Source organism: Pseudopipra pipra, chromosome 1 (genome assembly GCF_036250125.1).
Source record: "Pseudopipra pipra isolate bDixPip1 chromosome 1, bDixPip1.hap1, whole genome shotgun sequence".
In the NCBI taxonomy this organism is placed as follows: Eukaryota; Metazoa; Chordata; class Aves; order Passeriformes; family Pipridae; genus Pseudopipra; species Pseudopipra pipra.
The window spans coordinates 28687038-28714912 of record NC_087549.1 but is presented as its reverse complement, the minus strand read 5'-3'; the positions used below and the strand labels follow the sequence as shown (position 1 = coordinate 28714912).

Here is a 27875-nt window from a genome sequence, read left to right as displayed (position 1 = left end):
TTTTGTCCATAGTTTTATTTCACCAGGAAGGTTGATACAGTTCTGCATAAAGGTCATTGTATGCACAGTCTGAAGTACAAAGCTCCCTTTGAAAACTCCAGCACAAAGACACTGCATATTGACAACATTAAACAACGATGTGGGTGGTATAGGGAAAAAATTAAAACAAACCAGCATTCTTCCTATTGGAAAAGCAGAATAAAACAAGGCACTTTCAGTAAATAAGTGAACAGAAACAAGCTGTATCAAAGACTCCACAGAACTGACCGAGAGCACTGTAACAAAATTCTGCAGTAATGAACAAGTAAAATACAAAAAGGCACTACATAATCCTCTCCCTGCAACTCCCCTTTCTCAACCAATTAGCCAACTGAACTTGGCACAATGGAGTCTTAATTATAAAGTGCATCTCCTGTCTCAATACATTTTGAAAAATAGGCTATACAACATAGGTACCAACATGCCCATGTGTAAAATATGTTGAAACAAAAATACGTTGCAACTAGATTAAATCTAGTTATGAACTGTGCAGGAAAAAAATATGGCTTCTTTACAAGTCTTTCAATAACCTCCATATAATCTTGAATATTTTTAAACAAACATAAATGCATAAGCAATGTGGTAAGAGGTAGTGTTCTGAGTAAAAGGCAAACTTACCGATTTTATTGTTACATGGGTATATAGCAAAGGTATCCCAGATTTTCAAAGCAGCATTACTGAACAAAAAGTATTACAGCATGCTATTTTGGGATGAAAATACACAGTGTTTTGGGGGTCTCATATTAGTTCCTTCAGCAAAAATGACCAGTTTTAAAATGTCCAACTATAATCCCATTTCGTAAGTACTCCTCTCTCGGTACTGGAAGTTTTCCTATTGCATTGCATTAAAATTTCCAGGGAAACATTCTTCAACTTCAGAATTTAAAACCAACACATTCTCCATTCTTACACAGAGATGAGTCCGTTTTTACTTCAACAAGCATTAATTTATGGCTATAAGAATATGAAAACACAAATACCAAACACATGAACACATCAAACGTGTCACAACAGTGGCAACATATGACATGGGAGTTAGATGTGTTCAGTGATTTAGTGTGGAACTTGTCATTCCGCTAGGAAAGTGAGCCAAATTGTGTATGTACACTATCTAAACTTCACCTGATTTTAGCCCTTATTAGACTTCGATTTATTAAATATATAAAGGCTAGATAAAAACTGAAATCAAAGCAGCACTAGGTATATTTCTTACATTAATAATTTGTAAGGATTTATGTAAACATTCAATTGTGCATTCTTGCTCTTTGCTGTAAATTCTTCACAGCTACTCTAAGCTGCTACCCACAGATACATCCCAAACATGAACCTGTAACAGCAGCTGCTGCTCATCTATTCTTCATCTGGAGTATATGCTACTTCAGCAACCTCAATTTCTGGGACAGGATTTCCAGCCAAAGAGCCACTCCAGCATGGCTCATGGTTCTCTTTGTCTGAGCTGCAATGACAGATCAATAAGCTTTGTCAAATGGGAACTAGTATGATTCTCCATAGTCATTTTATGCAGACAATCCACAAAACATTTACAACGCTTTTTCAATTTATCATATTCCAGATCTAAAATTATCTATCCTAAGGGCTTTTATGCAGCAGAGGTGTGCAATAAAATGCTGAATTCCTCAGCTGTGCAGAATTTATGCAAGACCAAACATTTTAAAAAATGTACTTTAAGAATAACTAAAATATAAGTAAAATAATAGTATTTACCAGCTGTCCTCACCCAGGGTACCCTGGTCTGCTTCTACTGCAGAAGACTCCACCTCACCACTGCACTCACTTTCTTCTCCTGACATTTGACGAGTCATTTTTCCTAAAGATAAATCCCTACAACAGATAAGAACAGAGTACCACCAATCCATAGAGCAAACATTCATCACTGAAGAACTGTTTGTTTCATTTTAACCTTTGCAGTTTCTGGGAACCTCTCAATCTCACTCCTACATGCTCCATTTCTTTTATTAGTTCAAATAGGTAGGATCTGCACTGGGTAGCTATTTAAACAGTTTATTTGCTCCAGCTGCTTATTCCTGAATCTCTGGGCTACCAAGACAATTAGAGCGATGGAGCACCTCTCCTACGAGAAAAGGCTGAGAGAATTGGAATTGTTCAACCTAGAAGAGGCTTCAGGGTGACCTAATTGTAGCCTTTCAGTATCTGAAGGGAGCCTACAAAATGAAGAGAGACTATTTACAAAAGCATGTAGTGACAGTAAAAGGGGGAATGGTTTAAACTGAAATAGAGTAGGTTTAGATTAGATATTAGGAAGAAATTCTTTACTGTGAGGGTGGTGAGGCACTGGAACAGGTTGCCCACAGAAGTGGTGGATGCCCATTCCTGGAAATGTTCAAGGCCAGGTTGGATGGGGCTCTAAGCAACCTGGTCTAGTGAAAGGTGTCCCTGCCAATGGCTAGGGGGTTGGAACAAGATGATCTTTAAGGTCCTTTCCAACCCAGGACATTCTGTGGTTCTCTGGTTGCATCACAGTTTCACAGCTTTACAAAATTCAAGTTGTAGAGGAGTGTGCATGACTTTAGGTAAAAAATTACAAGCAGAAGATCTAAGCCACACACATCTTGCCTAAACGTCAGAAGGGGATTATAACCAAAATATAGTCAGAAGGAAGACAGGCAGGATGATAAAAAGATTTCTTCAATAGTTTTCCAAGTTTCTCACCGTAACTTTACAAAGTCAGATATTACGTTTCAGAACAATACGTTTTCCCATTAATGATAAAAAGACAGGTAATAATTTTTTCTTAATGGCAACACAAGATAACAGTCTGACTAGCCTGTATATAAATGGGAATAAAGTCATGTAAATTGACCAAGGAAATCCTTTCTTCCAAAGCATTGCTGTGTGTGGAAAACATATACCAATTTAGAACTGAAAGCTGTGACTTGAATTGGAAATAAAAGCTTGTGACCCATTTTGTGTTGAAAGTGATACTACTATATGTCATCCCCTTTTTAAATTACTCTACCTACTGTTTCTATTGTTTTATTTTAATGCATGCATTTTAAGTAATACCTCAGCAGTATTCTTTAACATTATTATTGGCCAAAGCCAGCAATATATAAAGGCCTACAAGTCTCATGTCTTGTCAGCTGTCTTCCCCTTCTACCTCACGCGCATTTTAGGTACTTGGCCCTTAGAGTATGTAGGCATAAGATGCTTTATTCTTGCTGGGCCATCAGATAGAAATTCCACTTCAACAAGGCCAAAGACAGACACATTTCACAGAATCACAGAATATTCTGAGTTGGAAGGGACCTACAAGGATCACTGAGTCTAAGTCTTAAATTAATGGCCCATATAGAGATCGAGACCACAACCTTGGCATTATTAGCACCATGGTCTGACCAACTGAGCTGATCTCAGAGTCTTATTTCTTTTGGGTTCATTTCTCCATCAGACAGACAAGCTGAAGTTCTTTAACAAGATCGTGAGTTTTCTTGGTAATTTTTACAACTATAGATCACAGAAGTTATTTTCCATCAAGACTTCAGACACTACTTGGCTGATTTTCAATAATTTTATACATCTGGGAAACTGGCAGGGTGTTTGTGTATTTAAAAAACATTATCTATCTATCTATCTTCAGGGAAAGCACTAAAAAATAAAATCCCTTTTTGCTATTCATGCCTTCTTATCTTTAGCCATACAGAATTTCTTATCATTACATTTTAGCAAAATGCAAGTTATTTAATTTTTATTGACTATTTCTCTATTTAAGCCAGCAGCACACCATATCTCTCTCATCAAACATGAAAAACATCTTTCAAATGTAATTACTTGCCTTCAGGAACAAGTGACAAACTGAATATGGTATTCTGATCAGAATTTTCAGTAAGCCACAACAATTCCACTTAAATCTTTTCCCATTACAGTTCACTTGAAACGTACAAGGTGTGGTTTGTCAGTCAATCTGGATATGCCAGACTCAACAACCCAGGCAGTAAGTAAAATAAAATTTATTTTGAAAATAATTTTTTTTTTTAGTTCTGTCAGTGTCTCTGGTCATACACACACACCCAGGGGATGTTTTTTCACCCGATCTCATTATCAGGAAGAAATTCTCTACTATTAGGAAGAAATTATTTCCTGTGAGGGTAGTAAGGCACTAACTGGAAAAGGCTGCCCAGACCAGCTGTGGTAGCTCCATCCCTGAAAGCGTTCAAGGCCAGGTTGGATGGGGCTCTCAGCAACTTGGTCTAGTAGGTGGCATCTGTGCCCACGGCAGAGGGGTTGGAAGTAGATGATCTTTAGGGTACCTTCCAACCCAAATCATTCTGTGATTCTACAAAATTCTAGTGGGACCATGGGAATTTACTCTTTCACTAAGAAAATGCTGCAATGACTGACTCAGCAGCTCTAATGGGACACTGAATAGCATATCAATTCCCCTGCCACTGCTACAAAATTTAGCAGACGGGCACCATAAGACTCCACTATTTTTTCCTTGGGTTTAAATAGACAATCTCCAGTGTTATTTAAGTATCTTCAGCATCATTTCTGGCAATTCAGAACAAAGTTAAAGACATTATTAGACATATAATTGCCTGATCACTATGTTCTGTCAAAGCTTTGAGTACAGGCAGATTTTTATAACTCAAAGCAATTTTCCCCCTCCTCTCATCTCTAGCAGGGCATTTCATGTTTCCAGCATTTCAAAAGCAAACTTAAAGGATTAGGAAACAATCAAAGTTACTTTAGAGGGAAAAGACGGGACAAGTTTCTCAGTCATTTGTACTAAATAACTTTTAGCCAGCATATGAGAAAGAGCTTACTGAAAATATTGCTTTGTGTGGTTATGCATGGAAAATGTTTTCCAAGACTGTATCTAAAGCTGGTATTTGTGACTAGATAAGGTCACAAGATAAACTCCTAAACCCCATAAAATTTCTACATACCTAATTCTTCTTTCAACAGCATCTATATGAAGTTGCTTTTCACTCAGCAATTTCTTCAGCGATTCAACTTCCCTTTGTTTTTCAAGCAGTTCTTTTTGTAGGCGGTAATTTGTTTCCTCTAGAGTTTCACAGAAAGCCTAAAAGACAAATTTAAGAGCATCTTCAATTTTACTTCAGTGTACTGCCTTTATTGATTTTTCTTTTAGAAATATGAATCTGTAATAGAATTATAGCTGCTTTTCTTCAGGCTGATTACATAAAAAGCTATGTAAATTTTAAAAAAAGTTCTGTCCTTAATAAAATAATGCTGCTTTGTTTTGAATAGTGAATTTATTATACTAAGCTGCAATGCAAATAGTTTATCACATCATTTGTTTGTCTCACAAAACTCTAAAGAGAAACTTTAGAAAAGTAGTGCCCGATTTTGAACCTTCTTGCCTATACAGAACATAAGCTGAACTCCCTGCTCCCTTTTCTCCTCACAAAGCTTTGCTTCCACATGACTTGGAAATCGATTTAAAAGTATCTAATTATTCCCACAATGCAAAGAATATTCGGATTGAGATAAAGACAAAGAGATAAACTCCATACAGTTCTGTACCAAACACCTGTTACAACTATGGAACCATGACAGAAGACCAATACAAAAACATTTTGAAGAAGTTTAATGGAATGCTGTGAACAGCAGCTACTCAGCCATGACAAATATGCCATGCTCCTCTGCTGAGCATGACATGTATTTATAGTACACTTTGATGGATCTGACAATGAGCAATCTCAAAACTTAATGTGATGAGCCAGTGTCTCATGCAACATCCAATGAATGCAGGAAGTGACAGAAGCCTTGGCACAGAGCCTGCTCATCTATTACTGGAAAGCACAAGTCCTGCAGCAGTACCATGCAATTCTGATTTAATAATTTACATGTTCTCAATAAGTAAGAATCCCATGTGGACTTTCTTGGGTTAACATTACCAGCAACTAACCACTAATTCAGAGTCCGACGACTGTAAACGTTTTATACGAGCTCAGTTAAGAACAATGCTGTTAAGATACTGTTTTTCTTAAGTTTTAAAACAGGCTACAAACATCAAGAAGATACTATCCTTGGCTTTAACTGAAGCAGATTCATCATCCTTAAAATGTTTTCTTGTGATTATACAATTCAAACAAATGTAGAGTTTTTCAATCCAATAACCATATTTTTTTCATTGAATTTTAATTTATTTTATTGACTCAGATAGGAAATTTATCTTTTTTAACAGACACTGAAGACCAGTCATCAGTTAAATCATAGTGTTATTCATGTCTAATAGAGCCAAGAACATGTGGCATGCAGTTCACTCTTCACACAGCATTTGTAGTGATTGCTTTAGCTATCACTCCAGTTAAGCAGTCATCCTGTTTCTTCCAAGCCAATCAAGTAAATTTGACTGTATTTTATAAAAATATTTGGTGTTGCTGGCCCCTAGCTCGAAACTGGCCATTATTTAAGAATATAATGAAGTTAAATTATTTCTACCTTTATATTTATGTGCATGGAAATTTCCCTATTCCCAAAATAGCTAAAAATATTGTATAAGTGTTGTAGACTGTTTCATTGCTCTGCATGAGAACTGACAAAGCCTTTTGGAAAAACTCATCTCTACTGCAGTCTGGATATCAGCTGCCTGAGGAAAGGAAGTCACTGTTCTCAATGAGTAAGAAAACATCAACATATTCTGAAGGAGGCTGTAATAGCAGAAAGGTGAACCAAAGCTGAGAAAGAGAATGGTGTGTAATGAGATATCTTGCTTTTTTAATAGCTGGAAACCTGGAGTCTGGGACAGTTCTAACACCCAGGTTGGACCAATTTTCCCTATAACTCTGAAAGGGCAACAGAACTAAGCCAGCTGGAAGACAGCTTTGCTTCCTTCTTCAGTGGATCATGAAATACAGATGGCTGGGAAAGGATCTGTGCAAACAGCTACCAAGGACATGACAAAAAAAGATTGCTTTAGTGAATATTTTGTCTACTTTTCTCTGATTAAAGTCCTGTAAGGTCTAGTTAGCTTGTAATGGAAGATGTACCTGTATCCCTCCCCCTAAAAATATAAATATGTTTTGGCAAGTCCTTATGGAACTGGAATAGTAGAACAGACGTAAACCAAATAGAAGACATCCATATTTCCATTATCAGGAAAACAGTAATAGAAGATTTTTTTTTTTCCTGGCAATGCTTTGTATGAAAACAGTAAGGCAAAACAGACATAATTTTTGAGCTACCTTTAAAAATGAACTCCAGGAATACATATGTGAACCTTAGTGCTTTTCCTGTAGTTAGGCAGTTTAGGAAAAGCAAAGCAACAACCTGCAAGGGATGGATATAAGATACTTTTGGTATTTGGTAGGAGTTCAGGCTCCTAGCAGCCACAAGCCAAAAAGCATGACCATGACTATGGATTTTAGGCTGAACAGACTTCAATCTCTTCAGAAACCTACTTGGAAGAAAGCATCCATGGGAAACTACCTTGGAGAGAAGAACAGTCCAGGAGAGCTGGTTGATATTTAAGGATCACCACCTTCTGGGGTCAGCAGGTAGAGCTCAACAAGTATGAAATCAAGCAAAGGATGCAGGAGGCCTGTATGGATGAGCAAGTAACTCCTAACTGAACTGACAGATAAAAAGCAAGTGTACTAGGGGTGGAAGCATGGAGAGGTGACCCAGGAAGAATATAAGGTTGCTGTCTGATCTTACAGGAACAGGGTTAAGAAAGTGAAGGACAACCTGGAGCTGAATCTAGCAAAGAAAACAAGAAAGGACTCAACAAGTACATAATCAACAAAAGGAAGACTAGGGAAACCATGGACCTGTTGTCTTGACTGGCAAAGATCAGCCTTCAGTAATTCCAGACCTCTGCAGCCAGAGGAAAAGACAAGGAAGGGCATGACAAATTTACCCTCAGTGGAGAAGGGACCAGGTCAGGGAGCACTTAAACAGCTTGTACATGCATGTAAGTCCATGGGGCCTGACAGATGCACCTGTGGGTGCTAAGGGAGCTGGCCTGCTGTCCACCAGAACCCCAGGTCTCATGATTCAAATATCATAATAGAAGATAATGGACTCGAGCATCTTTCATGTGATAAAAGGAAGAGAAAGCTGAGAGACTTTAGTCTGGAGAAGAGAAAGCTTGGAGTGATCTTATCGATGGGTATAAATACCTGATGAGAGGGACCGAAGAAGAGGGAGACAGATACTTTTCAGTAGTGCCCACTGACAGGACAAGAGACAATGAGCACAAATTAAACCCCAGGAAATTCAATCTGAACACCTGAAACACTTTTTTACTGTGATGGTGATCCAAAACTGGAACAGGTTACACAGAGAGGTTGTGAAGTCTCCTCTGTAGAATACTGAAAACCTGACTGGACATAGTCCTGGGCAACCTGCAGTAGCTGACCTTACTTGAGCAGGAGGGTTGGACTAGACAATCTCAAGAGGTCTCTTTCAACCTCAGTCACTCTGTAATAAGGTGGAGTGTCCCTTGGAGAGCAGAATTTTAAGAGTTGTCTCTAACAACTTAACAGAATACAGCTATTTTAATGGTTTGATTAAATTTCTGTGGTGGGAGAATAACACTGAGACTTCACCACAGCAGGCATTATCGAAATTTCAATGAAGGCAGTACTTAGATTTTTTAATTATGTGAACAAATACAGTAATTTTAAAAAATTTTCATCAGCTTAAATAGCAACAATGAAAAGTGATTATATGGAAATCAAATACGAGCTTCTAAAAAAACCCATGCACACAGTAATCTAGCAAGAACCAAGGCACTCCTACTTACATGCAAAACAAACTGGTAAATATAAATTTAGTTGAAGGAGCATCAGTTAACATTCACAATTTCTACAAGACTAACAATATATGTACAGTTCTAAAACACAGTTATTCTATAAAGCAAGAAAACTAACATCATCTGTTCTAGGCAGATTCGATACAGCTCTGCATCCCGATGAAATTTACTTCTAATAAAATAGGCTGCAGCACACAGTATTATTTGTTCAGCGTGTTCATATACGCATGTTGCAAGGCTGCTGTTTTACTACACTACTTGTAGTGTAGTAACATGTCACTAATTAATTTTCTGCAAGAACACTATTTTTAGTGGTCAGAATTAATCTTTTCATTACATTTATTACATGGGAAGGTGTCCCTTCCCACAACAGGTGTGCTGGAACTAGATGATCTTTAATTCCTTCCAACCCAAACTATTCTATGATTTTATAGCAAGAAACATTTCACTGCAAGACCTGAAGTCCAAGGCATAAGCATTATAATAATGTGCTGAATGTAAACTTATAAAATCTCTCCTTATATTCAGTAGTTCCCTTATATAAGCAGATGCAGTCCCCGTAAAAAACAAACGCCATCCACGGCTCATAAAAGACAAAAAGGAAGATGATATATTTTGGGACAGGGATGAAGTGCAGCAAAGATGATCAGCGTGCACCAATAATCAGACTGGACCCGTTTCATAAAGACAACCTTTTGTGATTTTTGTGAAAGAACAGAAACAGAAGTGTTTCACTCCATACCATGCAACAGATCTTACAATATTCTAACAACAACTGCCTTTTGCGTTCTGATTTTATCCTATTACTTAGCACTTACCCTGCTCTCTTCTAGACTGTCAAAAGGACCCGGAGGATCATCCAGACAAAGAAATTCTCTCACTGCAAGGCTTTACCAAATAAAAGAGAGTGAATTACTGAAGTACAAAACCAGCAACAACAAATATGATCATACAATGGAAGTATTTCTTTAAGGGACACAAACACCTAGCCTCAAATTTTACCCCCAAATATGCAAAATAATGTTAACAAAGAATTAAGCCTCAGTTGTATGTGTTCACCAGGAAGAGTATTTAACTTATGAAGTATTTAACTTATGAAGATGAGTAAGCAACTTTAGAACATGATTTTTCATGTTCTTTTTTTTTAAATTTTAATACAATTTGTCGCTACATGACAACTGACAAGTTTATCACTTTGGTATTGAAGATGTATGAAAAATTCCCCTGGTGAAAAATAAATATTATAAGATGGATGAAAAAGTTTGCTGTTAATATCCATATGCAGATCCCTTCAGGTAGTATCAGGGGAACTAAACATCAGTACTGAATCATGTCCACCTGTATCCATTTTGCTAAGATCATAATCCATTGACATATACATAGTATATAACTTTTATATATACAGTACATATTTTTATACATACATTAAATAATTTTTATATAAAGAATAAGTTATAAAATAATAAGAGACAAAGTTAACGTGCCATGGATATTCTACACAGCCCTCTCTAAACATACATTTTAAACTAATGCATTCCACTTAGAATTGTGTAACAGCTGTCATCCCCCTCTATGAATCGCTTTGCAAAAGTCAGAAGAAGGAAGTATGTGCAATCCTGTGGTTTACTACAGAGTATTTCAAGCATCTTGCTCATTCTACCTTCCAAGTTTAGATTACTTCTCAGAGAACTCAAACATCTCCAAACATGTCCCTTCAGTTACCTTTTTTAAGATTTTCCAGCTTGGTTATATTCATTCTTCTACAAATAACCTCCAATCAGAACACTGTATTCACAATTAATTAGCAAGCAGTAACATGAGCAATGCTGTGCTTGCACTCACTACTTTAAATCATCTCCTACTGCAACGAATACACAAAAATGGAAGATGTGAATCTAAATTTAATTTCCTGTCTCCTCCTCCCACCTCCTGAGTGGAAGGCAGAAAAGGCAGTAATTTTCTGCCTTCCACTCATTCTCTGCATTTGAAGTAGACATGAAGTACAAACACAAGACAGGAAACTTTCACCCAGCTACCAACCTAATGTTGGTAGCTTCAGGTGTGGCAAGCAAAATGAGGAGAAATTTCTTCAAACACTGATCATTGATTATAGCATCACTTTTAGTTCTAAAAAGGCTCTTAAGAATATTTATCTAAACTACACTTAATGCTTATTTTGTTGATCGATTTTTCTAAGTCTGTTTTCACACGCTTATTGCATATGTGTAGATACAGGTGGCCAAAGGTTGGTGAGAAATCTTGTCTTTGTATCTACTTTTACCTCATCAGCCTTTACACCAAACTGAATTTTTTTTTCTATAATCATTCCTCTCCCTACTTAATTTATGTGACAAATGTTTTACAACTATCCATCCATAGCAAGCCATAAGCCTAAATCTGTACTATTAAAAGAGCTTCTCTCATGTACTCAAATAAATAATGAAAAATTCTGCCACCTAAACCAAGATTATCACTCCAATTAGCACAAGAACAGATAGCTGGCAACAATTCCTCAGGGAAATGACCAGAAAACATAACTTGAAATGAAAGTTATTCAGGCATTTAAAGTACATTTCAAGGTGAAGAGCAGGGTTGTTTTTTTTTCCCTCCTCTCCAAATAGTTTAATATGTTTGAGATGACCCTTTTCTGACATGATGCTCAAGTCCATTTTTTTTAATGAAAAGAACAATTCAACCATTAAGATGCTGAAGTAACTCATATTTGGCCAATATAGAAGAACTCATTATGTGGAAAAACTTCTGCTCACCATTTTTCTTCAGCATCTTCATCCTTATTCACATATGCAGCTCAAACATGTTTTAAATATATTCAGTTATTTTCTTGTGTTATTAAAGGGTAACATTAACATGGCATAACACACAGTAATGCTTGTGAGTGAAAATCAAAATATCCAGGAAAATAAATGTAAAAAATATCTAATCCACATATATCATCTACTAACATCAGGTCAAACTTTTTTGCTTTCCCTGTGGCTGCTGGCAGAAAACCGTGTCTTCTACGGTTTTCAAAACTACTTGAAATTGAAAGCTGTAGATTCATTATTTTACATAAGGAGGTCAAGAAACCTAAAGCCACAGGTCAACAAAAACATTGTTTCTTTACCTAAAATATGCACCTGATGGCATAAACATCTGCAGCCTAGCTTTACTCAGTATGCGCTGATCCTGCTTCCCCCTCCATGTGTTACACCTTTTGCTTTCATTTAACAAACAGAAGATCCTGCCTTAAAAGTATCACAGAAATCTTTTGTATCACATGTGGCAGAGTTTCCTGTACATGGCTTCTTTCTTCACTTGTGTGCTGGCTGACATCCCTCTCCAGGGAGGCAGCAATGCCAGCATTAGGGGCAGTGTGGCACATTGGATCCCTGACTCAAAGCTGACACAGGGCGGAGGCAGGAGAGCTGTACCATCTCTATAAAGCCCGATGACATTTCTGTTTAGCAGAAATGTCTTCTTTCTCCCACTTCATGAGTTATATGAAACTTTCCTGAACACATTAAACTCTAGGAGAATTTCAGTTTGATCTTTCACTGAAACTTCAATACAATGCAAAATACGAGAAGAAATCCATGAAATAGGTACTAAATTTAGTCCCCTTCACACCATCCTACATCTTATCTTTAAATTACTTTGTGAATCTAGTTTTATTAAAAATAGGTATAACCAAATGAGGTCTCCTATCCCCGAAGGGCAAAATTCCTACTGTCAATGTCTCAATGATGATAAAGCACATAAAGCACAAAGAGAAATAAAGAGACTTCTCTACAAAGAGAAAAGGCTCATTTGGTTTTGGTGTGACCCAAGCACTTTGACTTATTTGCAAAACTGTAGAAGTAAATGGTAACTTGTAATGGGAAAGCATGGTCAGATGCTCATCATAGCTCATGTGACGTGCAAATATTAATTTCCATTAATAGTAACTTTTATTCTGTGATAAGTGGATAAAAATATTAAGGTAGATCGAACCTCACCAGTTATAATCAGTTCTCGAGGAATTCAGACCTTCCTCTGGTTATACTAGAACATAACCTGTATCAATAGGTTATAAAGTTTCTTAAAAAACTTCATCTTTATGCAGAGTGTTACACAGCCAAGATCAGAATTCCGAAAATCACATTTCAGGTAACTATCTATCTGTTCATTAGCCAAAATACAAAGTAATTCCAGAAACATTTTATTTCCCTTTTGTATCAGAGGAGCAATGCAGTCTAAAAGTTATGGTTTCAGTTTTTGCCTTAAATCATGACAGAGTATTTTGTCCAAAATGTTCCATTATTAAGATATATGCAAGCTGGTTGAAATACCAAACCAGTCGCAACAACATGAAGCACAAAGTCTTCAGATTATTTTAAGTAGACTAAAAGTCCATTCCGCCCACTAGTCTGTCTCCAGTAGCATAACAGAAGTGACATTTAGGGAATATTAGAGAATAATTCCTTTTTTTTTTGGCACACCTATCATTGTGTAATTTAACAATAAGGAAGTTCTCAAACTTCTTGGCTGCATACCTCACCCACATAATTACATTTAATAGCCACTGACACAGAAACTCACAGGTTGATCTCAATTTCTTTTTGAAACCATTTAAGCTTTGTCTTTGACATCTCATAACAAAGCTTCACCACTCGGTGTGACATACTGCAAGATGACTATGAATCATCCAAATATTAACATTCTTTACTCACCTTCCCTATCCCCTTTGATGATTTCATATGCCTTGTTTAGCCAGCTTTTACCCAAGAGACAACAGATTAAAGAGAAAAGAACTCTTCTTGCAGGGAATTTTTCTGTAGCTTCATCTGTTGTTGCTTGCTTTCTCTGTACCTCTAGCAGACACTTCTTTTGAAACTGAATGCTGTGCTTTACCATTGGACTACGCAGAAGTACAATTCAGATTCCCATAGCAATAACTTTTTTCCCCTTTTAAGTTCCTCTAACAATTTTAATGAAACTTTTTGACTATTGCTGAATACTGAACTGATTCAGAAAACCAGTGATATCAGTACCAATAGTTATTTTCCAGGTTGTAAAAACCAGAGTTTACAAATCTGCATGGATGTACTTGCTGTCATTTTGTACTACAAGACAAGAAGACTAGTATTAGTCACTCAGTGCCTCATGATCCTTCTACAATAGTTCATGATCTCAGATAATTTCAAGACATTCCTGAACATCAGTGTCCATAACTGATCTAGCTTTCCACATGTAATACCTCTAAATTTCCATCAGTCCTTTTCACCTTGTCTTTTAACCGTTCTATATGAGCCTTGTCATAAGTACTTGCTTTTTAGATGTCCCTCTACAAAAGACATTATTGCTTTTTCAAGTATTATTTTTATTCACCTCCTAACCACTTTGGGTTTTTTTAATTAAAATAAGTACCAAAAGTCAGACTTATATATGAATCTCTAGTTTCCAGACACAGCAGTCAAACACCTTATAAAAATGTGCCAAAAGCAGTAACAGCCCTTCTACTAAAAAGTAAAGTAGATATAAGCATTATATGGTCTCACACCCCAGCTTGGCAATTTTACATTTTAGTTCCTTTAAAATTCTTGAGGTAATGCTGTTTGCTTTAGCAAATTCCTTATTCTTTGTTTTGAATGAAGTTTCTGATGATGATACATCCTCAGACTAATTCCTCAAAGAACCTCTGGTATGGTAACCTCAACTTTTTTATTTCTGCTGCTGGAAAAAGTTTTTAGAACTAACTGCTCTGCCTCTAGCAATCTGCTTACTCAAATTTCATTCTGTTCTGTATTAAAATAATTTTACACTTCATTTGCCAGAATTATGCTCTATTCATCTTCCAGCTCTGGAAGAATTTCCCACTTTGTATGAAAGAAGATACTGTTCAAAGAGACTTATGCACTTTGTTGATTAAACGCATTATGTTTTTTAAACTGTTAGGAAATTTTTTATTTGTCTTTTCAATTTACTTCCATATAGCAATCTACAGACGTACTCCCATTACCATCGCGTATCACGTAAGTTAAAAACCTGTAGTTTAATACACATTTTAGAAACTGATTCCAAACAGTGTAGGTACTTTCCACTATGAAAGCATAACTTTTAATCCCGGTATAAATTAACAATATATCAATTCTGCATTAAGCACAGAGAAGTAATGTTTTAGGAGTAATATTTTTAAATATTACAACTTTTATTAGTTATCCATGTACAATTCAAAATTCTTCTCTTTTTTTATGTTGATAGGATTAATTTGAAAGGACGCTAAATATATAAATATTATAAATATATATAAATATATAAAATATAAATAAATAATGACGAAATGCACAAAATGAATGCTAATAAATCCCTTACCACATTGCTCAAAGACACACTGCTAGAGTCTAGGAGTTGATAAGAGCAGTTTGGAAAAAAACAAACAAACAAACACAAATGCAAAAGCAAAGTTTAATCACATACCAGTTAGCAATATCTTTATGAGCTACTAGGTTCTGGAGAAATGCTTGCAGTCCCAACTGTCGATCTTCCAAGAAGTCAGGATTATAATTATCCTTGAACCAGCGCTTTGGTGGAAGGGCCAACCGAAAGCCAGGAAACATATCTTTTAGCTGAAATTGAAATGAAACCCAATTAAAAAAAAAAAAAATCAAGAAAAAAGTCTCATCGAAATACTCATTTTGACACAGGCACTGACTTCACTCAGAATTACGAGATCTTTCTGACTTCTGCTAAGTTCAAGCACAAGGTAAGTCTCAACCATAAGTACAATTCAAATTACAGCATAAATTGTAGACATAGTTCTGTCACTTGCTGTGCTGCCTTATGCAATTCAATGATCTCTCAAATTTACCAGATAAAAATGGGAATGAAAACCTTTGCTTTGTTATTTAATGTCCAGTATCAGATGAGTAAGCATTTCAGTGGTGTTTCTTCTAAAGTACTCAGGCACAATAAGTACTATCTATCTATCTATCTATCTATAAAAATCCATTACAGATCTACAACTCTGCAACTTGTCTTTTTTGGGGGGCTAGCAGACTAAATTACAACACATGCCTGAGGATACTTCTAGTGAAGAGTAGCTCTTTGTACAACAAGAATATTAAAATTTCAAAATGCATGTATAGCTCAAACCCTAGTAGTAACATGTAAAATTGTACTGAGTTACTTAAGTAGCAATGGGGTATAGTTGACATTAGAAATATCTAGATTTTTTTTTTAATTCAGAAATGAAATATGCAAATGAATGGAAGCATAAAACTATATAACAATGAACCTATCAAAAAATGCCAATTATTTTTCTAATATGCTTAACTATTAACACTTGCATAAAAACCAGTTTTTTGAAGACTTTTCTTAGCAGGGATGCTTGACACAGAAAAATCTTGGAAGAAGATTTACAACCAGCAGGAAAAAGCAAACTAGTTTTACAAAATCTGATATCCCAACTGCCACAAGAATTGTTTAATCTTTTTTTCTGAATACAGAATCAAGCCAACTTTTGTCAGAGATGTACTGCATACACCTAATATATTTACATGAACATTGCAGTGCCAGGGATTTTAGAATCTGCCTTGAAAACAGTTTAGCACTCAGTGTTTACAAAGCTGCAGTGTAATTCTTCAGTGAGTGTCCTGATCCCTGCTCAGCAAAATTTAACCCTTGACAACAAGTGTTATCTATTTAACTACTCTTTATGGACTCACAGAAAATGCTAACGGGTAGCTCTTTCAGCAGATTAAGTTTTTACAGATACTGCATTTCAGATAGAATCTCTCTACACAGTTTCAAGGAAGAACCACGTTAATGGATCACCTTTACTCATGTAAGTACCATTTCACAGCATGAGAAGGGTGCCATTTAAACATCACAAGTATCGTATATTGAAATATCCCACCATAAATACCAGTTTCTTATTTACAGAATAGTTTATCGCCAAAGCCTTGCTCTTTTTTTCTGCATTTAATTATTTAAGTGTATGTTTTCCTCTTTCTGAATTTCATCTTGATATTAGACTCCTCTTGATATTTTTATCTTTGGTCATCCACCGTTCCTTCATCTATTACCAAGTAATCATAAATACCACATATATAAGTATCCTCTATGCTCCATAACAGCTCTTAAGTTGATAAAATACTGAATAGGACTGAACCCAGAGATTATAACAAAATGAGTTCCTGTGTTAGTTGTACAGAAGACCGCAGATAACCATTGCTGGGAAAGCTTTTCAACCACACAGATTCCTGCATAATGGTTAATTTCACTTGTCTGCTCACACAGATCGTGTAATTTATTTCTAAGGAAAGAGTAAGCCTACCCACAGACTACTACTTTCGTGGATGAAGAGTATGAGAAAGCCAGCTGCTGTCAGCAGACTAATTTTCAACAGCACACTCCTGGGGCATTCTTTCTTGAACACTCCTCAGACCCAGCAGGAGGGTCAGACAAGTTATTCTGGTCACGATTGCTTCCTTGTATCCAGCACCTTTTCTACATGTCTCACTCCTACATCATCATGTGATACATTATGCACCTCACATGAGGCAATCTTGGGGAAAAATGGTTAACTTTTTGGTTCTTAAGACTGGTCATTTCATTATCTCTTCAACATCTCTACCAGCGTAGTAACAAACTTTAGAAAGTTCTTTTCCTACAGTTCTTTGGGGTCAAAGTACTTCTCATACTTCTCCAGCCCAGTAGGTGGTATAAACAAAACCTAAGCATCTAGCCAAATGTCTGCATTTTAGTCTTTGCTCCTAACCTCTCCTTCCAGCATGTTCCAACACCCACTAAGATTAAATTTTTGTTAATGTTATAGCAAAAGACACTATTTCAGTCTTTGCTGTAACATTCACTGTTTGCTTTCCATAGTTTGCTCTCAAGTAATGGATCTTTTATTTTACTGCCTCTTTCCCTTACTTCTGTCTCTGATGATTTATAATACTTTTCCCATAATAAAAACTTGTGTTTTTCAGACAAGAATTTTTTGCTTTCAAGTGTTCTAAAATCATTGAGTTGCAGATCGAGAATTCCTATTTATCTCCATCTTTAAAGTTCTGATATAGTATTTTGCAATTAGCTTTGACGACATTGAAAGCAACTGAAGACTGACCAACATACAAAGAACTTCATGAAACTTCAGGTTTATCATGAAAAAAGTAGAGTTTGTTACAGAGAAATACACTGAATAATTACTGGATCGTTCCTGCAAGAGAATACAAGTCCCTAGTTCTATTTCCACGCGGGGGATAAATATTGAAGAGTTAATTTCCTTTACCACATAGACTAGGAATAAATACAAAGTCTGAAGCACACTAAGCTTCAGATGAAGCTGTTACACCTTCTTTGTATCAGCTGTAGTGATTTCAAGTATCTTTGAAAAAATAAGGAATCATGATTTTCTAGGCATTAGTATGTGTTTTATATGCAGTAAAAAAATCAAGAACAGAAAAGAAGTGACAAAAATGTGAGAAACAAAGAAAATGAGACATGAAAGAACAGTGAGGGAAGACAGCTGAGACTTTATCAATGTATAATTCCCACCTTGTCATTAAGCCTGGAGAAGTCAGTGTACCGTCTGAAAACTACCCAATTTTCCTCTGGACTTCTTTTTACCAGTATTTTGTATACCTGTGTGGAAAGACAGGAATATCACACTGCATTGTCTGGAAGGCTGAAATTACCCTTTATCTCTTAAGGAAACAAACTGATGGATAAAAAAAATTCCTAATCAGATTAAAATAAACCCAAATAACTTAATTATCAGTACAAACAGTATAAATTAATTTCAGAATTTAAGGAAGGAGCTACTGTAATGCCTAAATACATTTAACTATTTCTGTCTATAAGAAAGGGTCTGTGAAACTGTATCCATATTTATTCTCGAGCAAAACACAAGTCTCAGCTATCAAAGAGGTAAAGGAAGTATGTTTTACTGACCTACTTTAACCTTTGCTAACTTATAGTTTTATTCATTGATCCTTGAGGCCAATCTGTTTTTAAGATGACTGTTAATAATAAGGTACTGTGATATTGTTTTCAAAGGTCTCATCTGACTTGCTTCACAAGGAAAAGTGAAGCAGAACAAAATTACATCCTCCTTTGGTTGCATTTGTCTTGAAAATTAGCTTTTGTCTTTCCAGGCAAAATATGACTTCATTCTGATAACTGCATCAGAATGATTATACTAACACCGTATAACTGAAGTCATGGATCCTTTGAATCAGATTTAGCAAGACAATAGCACAGCACTACCATACTCCCATTTAAAATGGATAAATAAACAAAACAATAATAAAAAAATCAAACTATTACTTTTTAGGAGGACTAATGCTCAAATGCCTGAACACAATGAATCTAACAACATAACTTCAACTAGAAAACATTAAACAGTGTCTAATGTCAAAACCTTACTTTCTCCAATGTAAGGAAAGAAAGGTTCTGCAATTGTACTGGGTTAGTGTTCCCAGTCTACGTGTCTCTAGTTAAAAAAAAAGTAAAATACAACACAGAAAAAGATATTAGAATAGTAAGGATAAGAAATCCCTTACAGACACTTAACCAAGTTCTATTTAAAACATTTTCTAATCTGTTACATAGTAAAATATTTTCCAGTATGTCATGCTTTCACAGCCGGTTTTCTTAGCTGATAAATGTATTTTTCTTGTTGCAGTCCCAACATACGATAACCCTTCTACTTGCCAACCTCTGTACATGTGTGAGATTGGTTTTAGCAATTTTGTATTCTATAATATATTAAGTAGCAGACAGTTACAGAAATTACAGATAACTACGGTGCAAACTAAAAGCAATTTTTCAGCAAGTACTTATCTACGATTTAAACACAGAAGTTCACTTCTAAGTAACATCATCTCTGGAAGTCATGGATTGTGACTGAGGAGAAAGCTATTAGCTTTTAAAACTCAAGCTGTATGATGTGCCTACAAAGACAGCATTAAAATGTAATTCTTCTGTCTTGCATTTTATGTATAAAAGCTTGTTCAAGTATTTTAGCTTTCCTAACATACTAAAACTATAAACAATTTTCATAAATAAAACAAATAAAAAAAATGTAAAATTGTGAAGACTCTTCGCTAGTACACAGTAAAACACAGAACAAGAAACTTTGGAATATTCTTGTGGAAGTACTTGCTAATCAGTATTCTATTACATTCTTTTATTCTACTAAAGGTTCTGCAAAGGCATTGCTTAAAAACGCACACATGAAAAAAAATTCATTTAGTCTCAGCTTCACTTTAAATGGTTTCCAAGTAAACATTAGACAAGTTGGTTTTTTTTTTAAAGTCTTCACAAATTATGGTCAACTGAAGTGTGACAAGGAGTGCAATCAGCTTGTAATTAATGGTCTCCAAAAATATGTTTGACTTTTCCCTACAAGCTGAAAATGAGATGGTTGGCTTTTTTTTTTAATTTATTTTAAAGATTACTAATTAATAAACAAGAACTGGAGTATTTAAAAACCCAGCTCTCAATTCCTTCACATGAGATCCTGGAAGAAAATACAAATGAATTCAACAAATTCAATTAATTCCAGTCAATCATGAATTGCCTTATTCCACAAATACAAAATATTCAATGAAAATATGCCAATATTTAGTATCAATCTCTGGCCAATTCAGCATCTCATTATCACTTCTACTTGGCTCAAAAGAAAGAAAAAAAGTGCTAATTGAACATTCCAGGACTGGTAATTCACTTGAGACCAACTGCTCACAAGGAGATGTTTTTCAGCCTAGGTTTTCTCTCACATAACCTTTAGCAGCCACGTACTCCAACATGCACTAACATCTAACTTTTGAAGTTAGGACATCATCCAGCTTAAGTAGTTCAGATTCATATTTTTGGAAACTATGAGATGCTACCAATAGTAAAAGAAACAAATTCAGCAATTAAGTCCCCTCTCTTTTACAGGTGATCTCAATTTAACTTCCACTGTCTTCCATCTTACTGATTTAGCACTGCAAAAGCAATTCAAATTTCTAGGACAAAATACTTGCTGGCCTTAATGCAAAATAACAAGCTTATTTTCAACATCCAACTGAAAACACAGTTAATTACGTGCTTTCAGAAACAAACACAGTAGAAGTGAATTCAGGAAGAGCAAAAATGCATCCAAGCATTTTAACAATGGAAGAGTGTTTCACTTGTACCATTAACTGGCCTTCTACATAAAATAAGGAGTCAAAGTTGTCATTGTAACTACAGTTGAAGGACACCTTACATGCACTGGAATATGCCTTGGCATATTTTTGCCTTATTCCTTCTTCAAGGAAGAGATGGAGGTGCTGGAGTGCATCCAGGGAAGGACAATGGAGCTGGTGAAGGGACTGGAGCACAGGTCCTGTAGGGAGCGGCTGAGGGAGCTGGGGGTGTTTAACCTGGAGAAAAGGAGGCTCAGGGGAGACCTTATTGCTCTCTACGACTACCTGAAAGGAGGTTGTAGCCAGGTGGGATTTGGCCTCTTCTCCCAGGCAACAGCCTCAAGCTGCGCCAGGGGAGGTTCCAGTTGGACATCAGGTTAGGAATCCCTTCATGGAAAAGGTTGTTAAACATTGGAATGGACTGCCCAGATAGTGGGAGTCACCATCCCTGGAGGTGTTCAAGAAACTACTGGACATGGCACTTAGGGCCATGGTCTAGTTGTCAAGGCAGTGATCAAAGGCTGGACTTGATCTTGGAGGTCTTTTCCAACCTAAACGATTCTGTGATATTTTCAGTCTAATCTTTGTCAATATAGCAATATTAATCAATGTTTTAGTTTTGAAGGTTATTTTTTAAAAGGAATTTTTTAATCTACATGTGAAAAAATTCTGCTCTTCTGTTATCCTACCATGCATAAACATATTAGAAACAAAAAATTTTAGGAAAAGACAAGCTATCATTCTCAAATACCTAAAAAGCAGCATTATTTAATATTTTGCAAAGAGAACTTGACTTCATTAGTATTTTAACTGTCATAAAGGCACCAGATTCCACACTAATATAAAAGAAAACAGGAAGGAAAAGAAGTTTGTCTGCTATTTCCTTCTCCTTACCTATTTCTGATTAATGTTGGTCATCTGAAGTAATTAATAATCAGTAACAAACAGCTTCCATCAGTCCCACAAGCATTACTGAATTATCTCAAAGAAATGTTTCAACCACATCCACAAAAACAAATGTAGAAATGCATTGATATATTTATGGCATGTAAAAAAAAAAATGAATTGCCAGCTACAGTACACTTTGAGAAAAATCAATACAAACTAGATAGGCTGGTGTTCTGGCATGAGATATGGCATAAGTGAATTCTCACTCTCATGTTTGCAGAACAGACTTCCCCTTACTAAAACTCAGCAGGGTAAGAAGTTGAAACCTACATGTTTGCACTTCAATGCAAATATTTTAAGCTACTAATAACTGTAAAAGGCAAATATCAGGGTTTCTTATAATTAATTTCAAACAAAAAACTACATTTTATTTAAGATGTTTAGCTACCTAGAACTCCTACAAGTTCAATTTCACAAGGAATTGTAACTCTGCAAGGAATTCCTGACTTTTCCAGCTGAAATTTACCTGAAGTAGAATGAGTTTCTGCTATTCCACATACACAATTACAGGAAAGACTGCTTCCGAGTTCCAGTTTTCCACCTGTGTAACGGGATTGATATTTTCCTGTCAGGCAGTACTTTGAAGCTAAGCTGTTAAACTAGTAAAGCACTCCAATATCCCTGAATTGCAGGATTAATTACTAAAGGAAAATGCAAAGCACATTTAATTGTTATCTTGGAGTTACAGGATGAACTATGCTACACCCAAAAACTTACAGTGAATTTTGCCCTTTCCTCCATCACCTCATAGCCCAGTATAGTAGGCGTAGACGGTCGATCTTCCCAGCTCCTGGAATCTGTATTCTGCTCTATTTCTTCTACAGGCTGAGTACAATATTCTATGGATGGATCCAGACCTGTAAATTTAGTCCTAACAAGTGGACTGCTACACGCAGACGACGTAGAACCAATCTGGTCAGGCACGCTCATCTTTTTAAAACTACCAATTGTACAGTCCTCCAGCTGTCCTTTTGAGGAGCTCGAACTTGTCGAGATGCTCCCAAAAGAAGAACTTCTTTGGTTTCTGTTTGTAAAGCTGGATGATGAACTTCCAATAGGAATAGGAACAGGAACATATGGTGTTGCCATCCTTCATGAAGAAACCTCTCAGTTTTTGGTGCAGGAATTTAAGCTTCATTCAGTGTATAAGCCATGTTTCCTCTTCTTTTCAGGAACAGTACCTGCAGCGAAGGACAGAAAAATACTGCTCTCATTTCTAAGTCAAAGCAACAGTAAGATACTGATCTGGAAAAAATCTGTATGAGCTTTGAGATGGTACATAGCAGTACTGATGGCTAAACATTTTCACAAGGAATTAGGCTTCATATAAAATGCTGCTTTTAGATCGTATTCTACCATTTGACAGAGAACTTCACAGCTCTTTCACAACTATTAAAATTAAAATGACAAAAAGTTAAAGCAAGATTACAAAGAGAAAAATATTTTTGTCCCTTATGGTTTAAGTACTATTTTGTTTTACCCAAAGCATCAGCAATTTTTGGGCATATAAGAAGCTGATGTAGCTTTAGAGACTTTAATTTTAACAGCACGAGAGGTTTTCTCAGAATTGCTTCTTTAAGACATTCAGAGCAGACTACCTGAGCCAAACACACATGCAACAATATACATGACATGAATCAAAAGACATGACAGTAAACAAATTAGGTGAAAAACATATTTGCATATTACACATTCACTGAAGTATAATGGATCTGTTTTCAATGTTTTTCAAAACAACTCTATTGCATATAATGCTGCAGGTATTTGTCACAATGTTAAATGGGCATACTTTCTGGAGTTTGAATTGGAGCAATTAAGTTTTACAAGCATGCACATCAGAAGCAGGGTTTTAACAACAGCCAGTTTTCCATTCCAGCAGATTAAAATGGAAAAGCAAGTGTAGGCAAAAAAGATAAACACATTATTTAATATTTTTTTCTTCAACAAAACCATTTCAAACCAATCTTTTGTGTGCATGTGTATATATGTATAAAAAAAAGCAAAATAAAATTAAGACAGCAGTATCAAACTGCCAAAAAACTTCTTGTTTTAGCAAAGTACCCAAATAAGAACTCTTACAAGATGCAAATTAAATGCCACCTTTTTGGACTAACAAGATTTGAGCCACCAACCATTTCACCCAGGAATATACCAATCGACCGTGATGGTGCAGGAGGCTGTGGAATGGGAAATGGTCAACCTGATTCACATCATATTATCAATCATCTACTGCAGCAAAAACCAAATGAGTTTGCTAACTGTGAGGGTAAAGTGATGCTTTCATTCTCTTGCTCTAAATAAATCTTAGAGAACATGAATAAGGAAATAAATTTTAAATGAAACAGCATCAGCAAGACTGAAAAATGCTGTTGAACAAAATCCTTGAGTGAAGAAAAAAATAAACTCAGTCATCTTTTTAGCTGTATAAGGAAGTCCTCACACACTCTGCTAGAAAGCTCAAGGAACTTCACCAGCAAGAACACTTTCAAACTGGCAGTTATTCCTCGGGAACACCTCTACTTCACTGTGGATGAGGCTGGACGCTCAGCAGCATCTCAGGGAGCTGAAACGTCACTATCATAAACCCCTGCTGATTGACTTTGCTGGTCAGGTACAGGCTTTGGAATATCCAGCAGCTTCTGTTGCAGCACAGTCCTGTGCTCGGCTGTGTGACTGAAGCCACGTGTCAGGCAGCTGACCTGCTTCAGCCTCCCTCAGTATGAGAGAAAACAAGTCACACCTGCTCCTGAGACAAGATGTTCTCCTGGAGCTACACCAAGATCTAAATTCCTTTTTCCACCTGTATCTCAGTTTTCACCTGTATCCTGAACAGTAAGCTTTGCAATAATTTTTCTTTAATACAAATAGACACACTAAGGTATGAAGTATTGTCTGGTAAATTTTCTCTAGCAATATTCTCTAAATAAATAAATAAATATCTAAATGAAACACCGAAAAAGGTAATTCCTTTTTCACTTGCCACTTCAGTGACTCTTCCATGCTACCTGCGTAAGGAATTGAGAACATGCCTTAAAGAATGTCCGATACAGGTACGTTACTAGGATGTGTGATATTAAATCCCTACAAACAGAAGAACCCAGCTGAAGCCAGATTGCAACAAATCGAAGAATCTGTAAGTAAAAAGTGATTATCTTGTGCTGCATGACTACAAACCAGGAGAGGAAAGTAAGCACCCATCTCAAAGAATCTGCTGAAGTTCACTTAGGAGTCTGTAGAATTTTGAGAAGAAAAAATACTTGTGCTTTTCAGCACTTTATGATAAGAAAAACAAACAAAAAACCAAAAAACCTTCAAAACCCTACACAGATATTTTCATCAGTTACAATACTTGTGAAAAGTGTGTTTCCTAAAACAACTTCTTTCTTTAAAGTGAAATGCCAGTCAAAAACTCACTATCTTGAACTGATTTACTTACTACTCCTCAGTGCACATGCATTTCTGAACAGCTGCACATAATAGTGGCATGCAACATAACAAAGACTAAGAATAAAATACTGAGAATAAAATACTTGGTGTTAAGAAGCCAACACCTACACTGAATGTGCTTCAGCAGCTTTCATGGCAGACCAGCTGTAATTTGGTACCACTGCCTGAATGCTTATTAGCAGCTGGACTGCACTAAGCCCGCTCCCAGGGTATGTTTTCTAGTTCAGTTTCTTTTGTACTCGGTAAGGCCACTCCAAATCACAAGTACATTACATGGTGATGATGACCCTATTTTCTTCTAAAGGACGTTCTCTATTCAATCTGACACAGTAAACACACCCATAAATAAATAAAAGGGGCTGATACTACAGTGTCACAGAAAAGTATTCTCTGAGCAGCAGAAATGGCAGGTCTAGTGAGCAAAGGGCACACCGTGTCACTTAATTTGATTTTTTTTGTCAAAAACAAACAAAAACCCAACCCAAACAAACAAAAAACCCCACCAGCAGAAAGAGAAACATACAAAAACATTACATTAGAACTTAAAAGACTCAAAAATACATATATATGCATAAATATGTATGTAAATCCATCTTGAACTGCAGAAGCATCCTAATTTCCAAATATGTAAAATATTTACATGCTATGAATTACAACAGGGTTTAAAATCACATTAATTTGCACTTTATGAAAGCTGAACATTAGAAAAAAATACAATGGTCAAACGAGGGTCACGATCATAGGAATCAAGCCTTTTCTACGAATACAGTTTACTGCCAATTCATGCAATAAAAGAAACAGTAAATAAATTCATTAAAAAGAACCCTTTTACACAAACCACATCACTCCTTGCTTATGTTGGTGCAGCAAGAAGGGAAGATTTAGCTGTGTACTGCTACTCCCCAAGCTTCACCGTGGACTGGTCTCACATGTCACTGCACAGAACTAGTAGAATCATTGCACCACACCAACTTCCAGAGCAAACAGATCGCTCACGACACCTATGAGACAACCCAGAGACTGCACTTTCTTGTCTGGATATTCACTCTACTTTTTGCAGGAAATTTGCTTCTTGTTCAGAAGCTGTATTTGGTTTAGGTTGATTCCCAACTCTAAGTTAAGAACAGAACAGAAGGAATAGAACATTTGCTGGAAGCACTGGACTGCGAGATCTGAAACAGGATAGGACAGTCCCGGCAACCAAGCCGTCACATGCTACAGAGCAGCATGACACCAGCTTATCCCGGTGTTTACAGCAGCCACCTCCCTTTCTGCGGGTGAAGCAAAGAGGCTGTAATAAAACCACTTAAAAAGGGTTCGCCTCCAGCTTGCAGCTATCGCAATGCCAAACCCTCTTAAGCTAATGGTTTGTACGTTCAGAGAGAAACATGTAAGCCACACGATTCAAGGATAATAGACTGGAAACAAAGCAATCCTTACTTAACAGCTGTAATTGGATTTAAAAGACTTTTAGCTATGCAATACTATTTGTGATCTGGTTACAGATATTACGCCTCTGTTTGGACAACGCAGACGAGCTGACCTCTGATGTTTAGGGTTTAAGTGCTACTGTGGAATGTCCACTGAAGAACAAGTGGAATATTCAGAGAAACAACTTGCTCAGTTAGGTTTAATGATTTTTTTTTTAATAATAATAATTTTGTGCCGCCTTCAGCCAAGTTACCTGACAACATTTTTCACCCGGTTATGAACTCGAAACTGGGGGGCTTATTTATCACACCTCGCGCATACGCACACACGGAGGTGGGGAACTCCTGCTCCAAAGAGTCTGTGACAGAACTAGAAACCACTGAATGTACCCTGCCTCCAAAACCTGCACATCAGGATGCGCCGCCTCCTCCGTGACGGGACGGTTCTGAAACGCGAGAACCGCCCCAGCCCCGCCAGTACAGCCCAGGATAGTCCAGTCCGGCCCCGCCGCGCTCGGGGCCGCGCTCGGGGCCGCGCTCGGGCAGCGCCGCCACCGCTTTACGTAACTCCCGGGGCGGCCGCCGAGCCCGCGGCACCGGCGGGGCCCCGCGAACCCCTCCGTCCCTTCGCATGGGGGCTGCGGGGATCGGCGGGTCCCAGCGCGGCGCCGGAGGAACCACCCCGAGGTGCAGTTGGTGAGGCGCCGCTCCTCACCCCCGCCCCGCCCCGGGCAACGGGGGAGGCTGTCCTCGCCGTCCCGCCCGAGTGCGTTCGGACCCGGCGCTGCCACCGCCCGCGGCCGCCTCCGCACAGGTGCGCGGGAGCTGCGCCACTAGCGCGGCGCGGAGGCGGCGAGAGCCGTCCTTGCCTGGCGTGGGACGGGCGGCGGCGAGGTTCATCTCCGCTCCCGCGGCCACCCCCGCCCGGGCTCCCGCCCCCGCTCCCCCCATTCCCGGTGCCGGCGCCTCCCACCCCGCTGCTCCTGGCACGCGCCCGCGCTCACCTGCTCCCGCCGCCGCGCGCGCGCCCCGCTCCGCCGCGCCGCCGTCAGCCCTGCCCCGCCCACCCCGCGGGGGCGGAGCTCCGGG

General features: G+C 37.4%; 1 protein-coding gene across 2 annotated transcripts; it reads right to left on the bottom strand.

Annotated features, from left to right (window-relative positions):
• On the bottom strand, positions 1–27875 carry SNX16 (sorting nexin 16). 2 transcript variants are annotated; one of them, XM_064649913.1, is made up of 8 exons: positions 27791–27875; positions 22627–23090; positions 18344–18430; positions 15260–15408; positions 9622–9691; positions 4968–5104; positions 1765–1881; positions 1–1495 (listed from the first exon to the last, which is right to left on the bottom strand). In XM_064649913.1, the coding sequence occupies exons 2-8, from the start codon at positions 22996–22998 to the stop codon at positions 1390–1392; spliced, it is 1038 nt and encodes a 345-aa protein (XP_064505983.1). In that variant the 5' UTR covers positions 22999–23090; positions 27791–27875; the 3' UTR covers positions 1–1389. The 2 variants fall into 2 exon arrangements, with proteins under 2 accessions (XP_064505983.1, XP_064505993.1); XM_064649923.1 differs by lacking the exon at positions 1765–1881.